The 12,015-nt window shown below is 52.8% G+C and overlaps 1 protein-coding gene across 2 annotated transcripts in view; it reads right to left on the reverse strand.

Annotated features, from left to right (window-relative positions):
- Positions 1-12,015, reverse strand: part of CRTAC1 (cartilage acidic protein 1) — a 134,933-nt gene that overhangs the window by 35,335 nt on the left and 87,583 nt on the right. For both annotated transcript variants that reach the window (XM_084904086.1, XM_084904085.1), the window contains exon 4: positions 3,337-3,473. In XM_084904086.1, the coding sequence (XP_084760212.1) occupies positions 3,337-3,473 (137 nt within the window). The remainder of the gene's footprint in view (positions 1-3,336; positions 3,474-12,015) is intronic.

The following is a 12,015-nucleotide window of genomic DNA, read 5'->3' on the forward strand; positions in this document are numbered from 1 at the left end:
CCCTCTCGTTTTTGGTTTTCTGGGTCTCTCTCCTCCCTGGGAATCGATGCTTTCCAAGCCTCTTTGCTCAGAGGGGTCCCTGGAGCAGCAGCATGGGTGTCATCTGAGATCACACCAACGCTAGAGCTCTCAGGCCCCGCCCAGACCTGCTGAAGCGAGACCCCCAGGTGACCCTATGCACACGGAGATTTGAAATGCACGGCTTTACAACGTGGCTTCATGGTGAGGGGAGAACTGGGAGAGGTGGTTTTTGCCCCTCACAGGAGCTTGGCATCCGTGGGTGGAATGATTGGGTAAACAGTGAATGAATGGGGCCAAAGGGGAAAGTCACCATCGCTGTCACGGGCTCCTGACCCTACCAGCTGTTAGCAATTTCATGCAGAAATGTGCAATTAAAGCCTAAATAAATTGAGATGCACTCTGCTAGAAATTAGGGTATTTATAAAATGCACTTATACCTACTTCAATGTATTGGGGTGACTAAGCTGGCAAACCTAGGTGCATGACAGCTGCAGGAGATGGCAGAAATTCACGCGTGAACTTGAACAGCCATTTTGGGAAGCTGAGATGGAGGTCATTCCAGGAAAAGGAAGATGTTTCTAGTGCTTTGGGTCTAGGACAGTAGGCCTCACCATTGAGCCTGACATGTGGAGGGCTTGTTAAAATGTGGATGTAGGGCTCCGAGAACTTGGGTTTCTAACAGGTTCCCAGGTGAAGCTGATGCTATTGGTCCAGGAACCACATTTTGAGAGCCAGCACCGCTGGTCCAGGGCTATGAGCCTGGGTCCTAGTCCAGGCTCTCCCCACTCACTGGCTCCTGGTCCTGGGGCAGATTCCTCACCCCCTTCCACTGCATCCCCTCACACGTTAAGTGGGGATCATATTCTCCCCGCTTCCTGGCAGGGCTGTTGAGAAGATGAAATGAGACAATGTGTGTGAGAGATCTCTGGAAGATAAAAATGCTATATAAACATGAGGCATAATCATTATCGACCAGGGAACGCTTCTTGTAAGAGATTGGCTTTGAGTTGGATCCAGAAAGGCGGGTGAGTGACGAGGCAGCTGGAGATGAAGGGCAGGCAGTGTTCCAGGTTTGGAGCTGAGAACAAGTGAGGGCTGTGAGGGCAGAGGGAGGGGACGGCAGAGGAGAGGGTTGAGGCTTGTATCTGGTGAGTTGGCCCTCAAACTTGAGCCTGCATCATCTTCACCTGTGGAGCTAGCTGAAACCCAGATGACTGGGCCCTACCCCAGGATTTCTGATGCTGGAGGGTAGACTGGGCTGGGGCCTGAGAACCTGCATTTGTAACAACGCTGATTCCGCTGGCTGGGGACCACACTTTGAAAAACCCTGACCAGGTAGACTAAATGGCTCCAGGTAGGGTCTGGGGGGCTGAGGAAGGCGCAGGGTGAACACCATCATGGGACTCATGGTTAGAAATGTGTGCCTGATACTGGTTCACTCCGAGGCAGGGCAGCTGAGGAGTGAAAGGGTACCTGATTCACTTTCAGGCAGGCAGGATCAATTCTTGGCATTGCCAGCCGCTCTCTATGGGACCAAGGTGAAGTTGCTTAATGGTACCCAGGGTTAGTTTCCATGCCTGTAAAATGGGGATACTGAGGGTCTCTACTTCATAGGCTTATTATAAGGATTTAATAAGATGATGCTTATAAACCACTCAGCCCAAGGCTGGGCATGTTGTTAGTTTAATAAACGACAGCTATTATTGCTATGATTGCCCTCGCATTTTCCTACACCACGCTGCATTCCTGGCTCTCAACCTCCAGGCTGGCGTTGACCTCTCTCTCTCCCCGCTTCCAGTGCCCAAGCCCCAGGGACTGCGCGGTGGTGGCGGACTCGGAAAGCAGCCCCTCTGCTGGCGGCAGATGGGCTGAGGCCTGGGCTGAGCAGGGACTGAGTGAGCAGCTAAGTGCCCGCCTATTGTGCTGGTGCCAATGCCTTTTTTTTTTTTTTTTTTTTTTTTGGCATTTCACACGGTGCCTTTGTCCTGCGGTTAAACGTGTGGGGTGTGCAGATGACCTTGTTAGGACAGAGAGTGCATCTCTTTGTGATTAACCTTCAGGCCCTCCCACCAGCTCTGAGAAGGCTCCCACCTTAGCAGAGTGTGGAAAACCTTGTTCCTGAAAGACGGAGATGGGAAGCCAGCAGGAGGCGGAGTCCAGGTCCCCAGCAGCAGCAGCCGGCCTGGCACCTCTTAGACCCTCCCCACTCTCTGGGGCCTGCTCCCAGAGCTGCCCCCACTTCCCTCCCTCCCGCCAGGCAGGAGTCCAGGTGGCACAGATTCAGGTCAGGGCTAAATGTGGCTTCACAGCCCAGCTTGGCTCCTCTTCTCAGCACCAGCTTGTTAAGAAATAAATATTTATACCTGGCACCTGCCTTCTCCCAGGTCCTGGAGCCCCTGCTGTGAAGGTTCACGCTGAATCCCCAATCCCCTCTGTGCCATCTCATTCCTGAAGCGAGCCAGCCCCCTCGCTCCTGCCCAGCCCCTGCCCGCTCCGTGGAAGCTGGGCAGCAGCTGGGTCCCTGATTTAGTGACGACTGTTTTGTAAAGTCAAGGAGGGGGCGGCAGGGGCGCAGGTGACAGGAGGGATAAATCACCTCCACAGGACGCTCCAGCTCTGGCTGGGGGCTACTGGGATGCATGCCCTGTGGGGGTGGTCCCCCAGGGCAGATGGCTGCAGCTGCTCCTCCTCCTCCTCCTCCTCCCCGCTGGGCCTTTCTCCCCTGTCCTTCCTGTAGGGTGGACCCGCAGGGCAGGAAAGTATTGACAGAGCTATTGATTCACGGCGGTACTTGTGCACCCTCCCACTCACCCACCCGTGAGCCCCTTTGTCATGCTTTCATGTGTTGGATAACTATTTCCTGGGGGCCTATGGCTCAACACTTGGCACATAGTAGGCACTTCAAATGTTAGTTGAAAGAATGAATAATCGCGAGGTTTAGAGCTAGGAGATTCCAATTCAGGTCCTGGCCACACCACCAATCCAATCTGGGTCAGCCGCTGCCTTAAGCTGGGCCTTGGCGACACTGTCCAGCGATGACAGCACCTGGCCAGTTGCCTCACTGGCTGCTGGGAGGGTCTCAAGGGAGAAAGGCTGTGAAAGTGCACTGTCACTCACCCTGCAAGTCTCAGTTGTTACTCCATAGCACCTACTACGTGCAAGACACTGGGGCGCCGAGAGGGTCCAGCCTTTGGCTCTGCTCTTTAGAGCCGCCCTCTGTCTGGGGACGTCTGCCTATTGGCTCCCTTCCAGCTCTCACATTGCTGGGTCTCCCCCACCCCCTGGCCCAGGTCCTCCGTGCACCCCTGAACTCACCGTCCTGTCCACACAGGCCACAGAGCGCCCGGCAAAGAGGCTGGCCACGCCGCGGGCCACGTTAACCTCGTCGCTCAGGATGTCTTCCCACCTGCTGTTGCGGAACTTGAACAACTTGTCTGTGTAGGTGGCCACCCCTGGAGAGAGAGGGAGGAAGGGGAGGTCGGTGGGCCAGGGCCTGGCTACGTCTCGGAGTACCTGTCACAGGGTTGGGGCCACTAGTGGAGGGGTCATCTGCTCAAGGTGAACACTCTTGCCGTTCTCACTCAGGCAGGGAAGATGCCTGAGTTTGGGGCACTCAGGTATTTTCAGCAGAGAGCAGAGACTCTGAGGCCTACGAAAACGGCCAGCCTGGCCCCAGACACTATGGAAGTGACATGGCTGCTACTGTGTGTCTGAGGTGAGCCTCAACATCCGGATGTCCCTGTCTGCATGTGCTCCTACGTCATCAGCAGAGAGACCCGGGATTGCCACTATTTTAGGACCTAAACTCAATCCAAAATGCCTCTTTCTCCAGGAAATGGCCCTACACGCTCTGCTGGATTGCAGGGCCTGATTGGGGTCTCAGAAGAAACTGGGTATGTCTCCAAGTTCTGATCAAGGAAGGGGCTGGAAGTTTACCTCTGACAGGTCTGTCTCTCCAACCTCAGGGAACCAGTGGCAGTAGGATCAGCACCCTGCTCCCAGGACTGGTGAGTCCTAGAGGGCAGTGGTCTCCATCTCTTTGGGATCTTGGTCCCCTCAAGAGCTGGGTGGAGGCTAAGGCCCCTGAGCACAGGGAGTCTGCACCACACAACATCCATATGTAATTGTAGGAGGTCCGTGGCCTCCTGAAGCTCCTCCTGGGGACATGGTGAGGAACTTCCGGTATGGGAGCTCAAGTCCTTCTGAGACCATGAAAGCAGAGCTCTCCCCTCAGCCCTCACCCTTGGTTTATTTCTTGCAAATGTGAGGCCCAGAGCATTCCTGTTTGAGGAGGAATCATATTCTACCCTTAAGGACTTGCCCGGGAAACACAGGAGAGGAGCAGCTGAAGGAATCGGGAAGGAAGCTTGGGGAAGGTGGACTTGGGGACAGAGCTCCTGGACTTGACTCTGGCTGGCCCAGGGGAGAGGCAATGGGCTTAGCATAAAGGGAAGAGTGTGGTGCAGTGGTTAAGACCTCAGGGTCTAGAATGAACCAGTCCAAGGCTCAGTCTCCATTCCATCCAGATTCTACTTGTAGGTTTTAGTTGTTGACTTTGAGGAAGATGCTTAGCATCTCTGAGCCTCAGTTTTCTTATTGGTATTTGGGGGTAACAAAAAATCCATTCAAGCCCTAGCTGGTTTGGCTCAGTGGATAGAGTGTTGGCTTGCAGATTGATAGGTCCCAGGTTCAATTCTGGTTAAGGGCACATGTGTGCAGGAGGCAGCCAATCAATGATCTCTCTCATCATTGATGTTTCTCTCTCTCTCCCTCTCCCTCTCTGAAATCGATAATAATATATTTAAGACAAAGAGGCAAACTGCATTCAAGTTTACCATAAAGAATAAATGTGACGATGCCCATTAAAGATTTAGCCTAGCACCCCCCAGAGTGGTATATATTAGCCAGAAATAATGATTCCAATTTCATAAATGAGATGTTCTTAAGGTCCTTTAGGGACATAAGGTCTGCACTGCAGGGGTTTGTGAGAATCTGAGTGGGAATGAATGAATGAATGAATGAATGAATGAATGAATGACAATGAGTGTGTGAGAGTAAGCAAGTGAGAGTGGGAGAGTGAATGTGTGAAGTTAAGGAGTGAGAGAGTGAGAGTTGAGCATGTGTGAAGGGAGTGTGAGTGTGACAATGAGTGGATGTGTGAAAGTGTGAGTGTGAGTGTGTGTGGGTGAGGGCAGTGTATAAAGGACCCCTCCAGTGGCTCTGCCCAGGAGAGGACAATAGGGTTTGCTCTCTGGGTGGCCTAACACCACAGGAGTCCATGGAGGCTGGTACATAGGTGCGGGGTCTGGAGCTGGTATCAGGGATGCCCTCCAGATCCCCGGGAGGGAAAGGCCCTGTGTGAGCAGAGCGGGAAGCAGGTCCGGGAGCCCGGCAGGTGTTTGCTCAGGTGGAGGCTCGGGCTGGGAGCCACGGCAGCGGCGAGCTCTGCGTAGAGCTGCTGTGGGTTGGGCAGGATGCCCCTGGGACAACTGCAGAGCTGAGTCCTGACAGAAGCACAGGTGCGGCTCTGACGGGGGAGCCCAGGGGCCCGGGCCGGCTCTTTCTCTCCTCCCAGCCTTGGTTTCCTCTGTGAGAGTCGGGTGACAGCTGTGCACCCTCCCCACAACGTTGCTATGGGAATTACAGGAGAAATCGCACTGAAGTCTGGCCCCAGGTCCGGCACCCCAAATTGCTCACCGGAAGCTCTGTACCCCCTCATCATAATCCCTGGGAGTCAGAGGCATTTAGAAATTTAGATTTTTTTCCTTCTTGGTTTAGAAATGTAACAGTGCCACACACCGTTTATTACATAACACGCCCAGCAGGGACCAGGGTGGCACCCCATAATTAAGCGCATTAATATTTTTGCAGTGAAATATATAAATATTCACACCAAGTGGGATAAATAAAGCCATAAATAGCTCCCATCAGCTCGGGACAGGTTTTGCTATCAGCTCTCATTTTCCTGCAAACTTACAGAAAGCACTTGAGGCTTTCAGAGCAGTCTGGATTTCAGGATGGTGAACAGGGACTGCGGACCCAGACTGCCATCCTGGCGGCTGCACCGGAGGCAGTGGCAGCCTTGTCATCGCTTCCTGGTGCCTGGGGGACCTCCCGGGGCCCTGCAGGCTGCCCGCTCTCCAGCCTCCCCCAGCAGCCAGTGACCCTTGCCCTTCTCTGTCAAACCAGGGCCCCTACAGACTCGTCCTTCCAGCCAGGCTAGTCCCCCCCGAAGCCCTGAGGCTCCGTTTGACCACAGCCTGGGCCAGGTGAGAGAGCAGCTGACTAACAGCAGGCAGCGGGGACTCCGCATGGCTCTGACGGCCACTTCTGTGGGAGAAAGTGCTCAGTGGCCGAGCTCCGGCCTCAGCTGGACGAGAGGGGAAAAAAATGGGCCCAGGGTGGGTTCTAACCCCCTCTGGTTGCCTCATCGCTCCAAAGACAACATTTCCCAAAGTGTGCTTTGTGGAACCCTGTTTTCACGAGGTAGAAAAGACCCAGTGATCACTGGAGTTGGGCGAAGACCACACCTTCCGTCCCCGTCTTAGAGTTCTCACAATGGAGGTGAGTCTATTAAAACTTGGAAAAGTCCTGCCATAAATTACCCGCATCGTTTTATTGAACCCCACCTTTCCCAAGTGAGCTCGGCCACGGAACCCCTTTGTGCAGCTCACCTGTCAGCATCCTGTGGAATGAGGGCTGTTCTGAGCAAACTGCTGTCCTAGGGTGTTGCTGTCTGGCCAGAGGGGTAGGGTGTCCAGTGCTGTGAGCCTCTCCCTCCGTTCCAGCCTCCTGGCTTCCGGGCTGACCGGGGACGCCCAGAAGAATAAACTAATTAAGGTAAAATGTGCAGCAGCGATGCGGAGCCTTGTAGATCATAAATGGGAACGGCAAAATCAATGGCGGCCCTTCTGCAGGCAGAGGCCCGAGGCCTGGGCGACGGGAGGGATGGGAGCCCGTGATTTAGGAAGAGCAAACGCTCTGGCAGCTGCAACCTGGGTAATTAGGTGTGTCAGGAAGACAGATAAACAGCGAGCTGTGCGGGTCGATGGCACTGGCCATAAACACCCAGCGCTGGCCCCCCCGGCCCATGTCAGCACCTAATCCTGCCTCTGGCTCCTTGTAGCTGCACTCTGCCCTGGGTCCCTCACGGCGTCGGAGTGGGGGTAGGGGACAGCTGCTCGGGAGAGGAGAGGCTGCTAGCTGCAGAAGAGAGGGGTTCTCCTGAGTCCCTGGGGGAGATGCTGAGAGGGCAGGGGCCTGAGAGAAACAGGAAAGGATTCAAGGGCAGGGCAGGAGGCTCTGGAGGTCACAGCCCTTATGAGAGGCACCTCTGGGGATTTCCATCCTCCCCACCCCCCTGACTTTGGCATCCTGGCATTAAAGGAGCCCTGAAGGTCTCAGAGCCCAGTGGAACTGCCAGTGGCTGTAGGCAGCCAGTTGGGCAGGCCCAGTGGGCGAGACTCCGGTGCCCACCAGGCCCGGCTGAGTGCCAGCTGCTGTGAGAGGCCCCAGGGAAGTAGGAGTCTCTGCCCAGGGCCCAGGGCACTTATGGTTCATTTGACAGGACGAAGGACAGACAGGTAGAGGAGATGCCATGGGATCGTAGCAAAACTACTACTACCTAACATTTCTACGCACTGTCTATATACCAGGTATGCCACATATTAACCCCCAGTCAACCCCAACACAGCCCACAAGATGGGTCCTATTTTCATGCCCATTTTACAGATGAAGGACCTGAGGCACAAGAGGCAACAGGACTTGCCTAAGATTCCACAGCTAGCAGAACCCCTCAGGGCAGGGCAGGACAGCACATCCTGGAATTTTGGTGAAATCAGGATGGAATAGGGCAGCTCATGAGCCACATGCGGCTCTTTGGCCCCTTGAGTGTGGCTCTTCCACAAAATACCACATGCAGGCGCGAGTATTCAGTGTGATTGAAACTTCGTGGCCCATGCGTAGAAGTCGGTTTTCAGCTCTCAAAAGAAATTCCAATCATTGTACTATTGATATTTGACTCTGTTGACTAATGAGTTTGCTGACCACCTGAATAGGGTACAGTGATCAGCGAGGGCTTTGTAATGGAGGAGTCACCTGAACGGGGACTTGAAGAGTCAGAGTAATAACAGCAATGGCTGGTTTATGGAGCACTTAGTATAGCCAGGCTTTACAGGAAGCATTCCTGTTTTACAACCATCATCTTGGCTACATTGTGTGGCCACCCTGAGAGACAGTGCACTTCATTTTACAGGTGGAAAATGGAGGGGCAGAGAGGTTAATTGGCCAAGGTCACAGAGCTAGTAAATGGCTGAGACAGATTCAAACCCGGGTCTGATTCCAAAGCCTACGCTTCTGAGCCTTGCACCGTATGGCTTAGCCAGGCAGAGGAGGCCGGCAGGGACCATAGACAAAGGCACAGAGGGGCTCCGAGCTTGCCTAGAGAGGAGGGTCTGTGCAGGTGGAGGAGGAAGCATGGCAGGGCAGCGAGACCCCCCACTTCTAGTACTGAGGGCGGAGGGGCTGTTTGTGGTTTCTGATCTGGGGAAGACAGTGCTTCCAGAAGATTACCCTGGCAGTGGAGTGAGTGGTGGGTAAACAAGGGAGCAACTGATGGGATGGCCACTTCTGTAATAGCTCATGCCTGATGCAGGGTGATGACAGTGGGAGTGGAAGCGGTGCTGGGAGCAGGGAGGGCAGAGTTGGGTGTGGTGGGGCAGAGCTGGGAGTGGTCCACAGTGTGGTGGCAGGAACAGAAGCAGGGCCTTGGGCCAGCTGGGGGTGGCAGGAGCCCGCCTTTAGACAGCGTGCATTTCAGGTGGCTGTAGGATGGCTGCGGAAGGCATGGTAAAGAGGTTACTGGCCATGAAGGATGGCAGTGTTCAGAGCGGTGAGGCTGGAGCGGGGGCAGAAGGGAAAGACCAGAGCCACAGACTGAGTCCCAGGGATCTGTTGCCTTTGAGTGGCTTTCCCGGGCATAGGAAGTCCTGGACATCCTGTTAAAATGCAGGATGGTTCAGTGGGTCTGGGGTGGGGCCTGAGATTCTGCATACACATGAGCTTCCAGCTGTTGCCAATGCTGCTGGGAACACACTCCGAATAGCAAGGGGTAGGTACCCGGATGCGGCTGGACCCGGGCCTAGGTGAAGGAGCTGCTGGACAATGGGTGTCCTCGCTCTCAAGAGCAGATGGCTTGCCTGCTGAGTAGGCAGAGGCGGCTGGAAGTGCGTCCCACCCCCAGCTCCCTTTCTTCTCTCTGGCACGGTGACTGACGCCTCCTCTCTGAGAGGCTACAAAAGCCCCTGCTGAAAGCCTAAGTATAACACAGAGCGCAGAAGCCATCAAAGAAAAGGGTGATAAATCCAGGTCCATAAAAATAAAAATTTTCCGCATTGCAAAACCCACCGTGAGCAAAGACAAAAGAAAAATGACAAACAAGGGGGAACTATTTGCAACTTATATTGCAGACGGAGAGCGAATTTTCCTAATTTATTAAAGAAGTGTTACAAATCAATAAGGAAAAAAATGGGCAAAGGCTACGAGCAGACAAGAGATTCAACTGTATAAAAATATGTTCAGCCTCATCCATTTTAAGAAAGACGAAAATCAAAGCTACACATAGGTACCAATATTTGCTATCAGATGGGCAAACGTTTTAAAAAACGATGACGCACGGTGCTGGCGAGAACGCGGGGAAGTGCTCACTGGCATCAGGGCTGATGGGATGTAATTAGGAATGTCCCTTTGAAGAGCAATTTGGCAATGACTATCCAAACGGCACACGTATATGCCTTTGATGTAGCAATTTCATTTCTACACACTTACAGAGAAACACCTGCAATTGTGGAAAATGGCCCGTTATACAAACTTATTGATTTGGTGGCTCTGTTTGTAAGGGCAAAAGATTGCAAAGAATCTAAGTGTTCGTCAATAGAGGACCCATTCAATGAGTGGAAAAATCTATACAATGGAGTACTCTACAGCCACAAAAAATAAGACATCTCTTTATGTGCTGCCATGAAATAATATATATTTAAAAAAAAAATGAGGGGCAGTACTGAGGAGAGCATCCTACTATTTGTGTAGAAAAGGAGGGAGGTATGTGTAGGTTGAAGACAGAAGACTGGCAGGGACCATTCTCCTCAGAGGAATGAATAAAAATGGACGAGGCAAGTGGTGGGACTCACAGCTCATGCCGACTCATCCAGTACCCACACCCCTGTAACCCCCAGATCACAGGAGCAGGAGAGCTCAGGGCCCTGCAGGGCAGCAGCTGGTGGCCAGTGCAGGGCTCCTGGGGGATGGGCTCTGACTGGGAACTGGAGGAAGCCCTGGGCTCCTGGGAGTGGAAGGAGGTGCTGGGACCAGCCTTTTCTCCCCCTTTGGCCTGCACGCTCTTCTACGTGGTGCTCACCAAGTCAGTATTGCCTGCAACACACTGGCTTGTATTTTTCCAGGTCAGTTCAGCCATAGCTGGTTTTCAGGCCCTGGCCTTCCTGGGACTGTGGTTAACCTTTCTCTGTTCCCTCCCTCTCACCCACTCTCCAACTCTTTTTTTTTAAAAAAAATATATTTTATTGAGTTTTTACAGAGAGGAAGAGGGATAGAGAGTCAGAAACATCAATAAGCTGCCTCTTGCATCCCCCGCCACCACTGGAATCGAACCCGAGACCCTTCAGTCCGCAGGCTGACGCTCTATCCACTGAGCCAAACCGGTTTTGGGCACTCTCCAATTCTTAACCCCTGACCCATGCCCATCTGGAACCATCATCTGGTGGCCAGCTGTTTACACTATGGTCCTTTTCTCCTTCTGCTCCTAGAGTCTCTCTTCCCAAGGGCCAGGAGGGAGGCCTCTGGAACCTCTGCCCAGGACACTGCTAGAGGCTCTGGCTTTCTTCATGCCACAGGGTTAGAACAACCACTGTGTAGAGGGCATTTCTTCAGTCCCAGACACTATACGTGCCTTTCCTTCATGATCTCATTTGTTCACTTCTTAAACGTATGTATTAAATGTTTACTGAGTGACATCAGAACGTTGGTCCTGGAGGTACAGCAGCAAACAGGACAAAGTTTTCATACCTGTGGAGTTGAGCAGAGGCGAACCGCAAACAAATGCATCACATGCTTTCGGACAATGGTAAGGACTATGAAGAGGAATAAAGCCAGGGGAGGGTAAAGCAGTGGTAAGGGTACGATTTTAAGGTGCTCATCTGAGGAGGGGCCTGAGTGAAGGGAAGGAGTGAGCCCTGAGAACAGTGGTGGGAAAAGCAAGTAAAGGGAACAGCATGCTCGAAAGCCTCGAGTGGGAATGCAATGAAGAGTTGCATTCCATAAAAGGAAGAGTGGGGGAAACAAGGTCAGAAAGGCAACCTGGCTCATGGCAGGAGGCGTTCTGTAGGCAAAGGTCAGGGCTTTGGCGAGAGTCTACGGAGACATTGTAGCTGAGCTTATGAAAAACAATTTTAATGTGTGTTTTTTATTGTTCATAGTATTATAGATGTCTCCCGTTTATCCCCTTTACCCCTGTTCTCCCAGCCCCTATCCACCCCTGCCAGGTCTTCACCACCCTGTGTCCATGGGCTATGCATATCTACATATATAAAAGGCTAATATGCAAAGTGTCCCCTCGGGAGTTTGATCGCTTGCTATGACATGTGGTGACCACAAGGGGTGGCACGGAATGAAGGAAGGCCCTGGCCAGCAGCCAGAAGGCCCAGATTGGCCCAGATTGCCGGATAAACCTAGGGATCCTACCCTTGCATGAATTTTTGTGTACCAGGCCTCTAGTAAGTATATAAGTTCTTTGGTTTATCTCTTCTTGTCCCCCAAACCCCACATCAGAGCTTATGAAATTCACATGATTTTTCCTGTTCTACAGATGAAGGGTTTGAGACTGAGAGAGATCAAATATCCTGACCAAGGTGCTCAGTAAGTAAAGAGAGGATCCCAGGTTATACAGACTGACTATCTCATGGCACTGCCAGGATGCAGGTC

The sequence above is a fragment of the Pipistrellus hanaki genome (genome assembly GCF_964339955.1).
Source record: "Pipistrellus hanaki genome assembly, chromosome: 14".
In the NCBI taxonomy this organism is placed as follows: domain Eukaryota; kingdom Metazoa; phylum Chordata; class Mammalia; order Chiroptera; family Vespertilionidae; genus Pipistrellus; species Pipistrellus hanaki.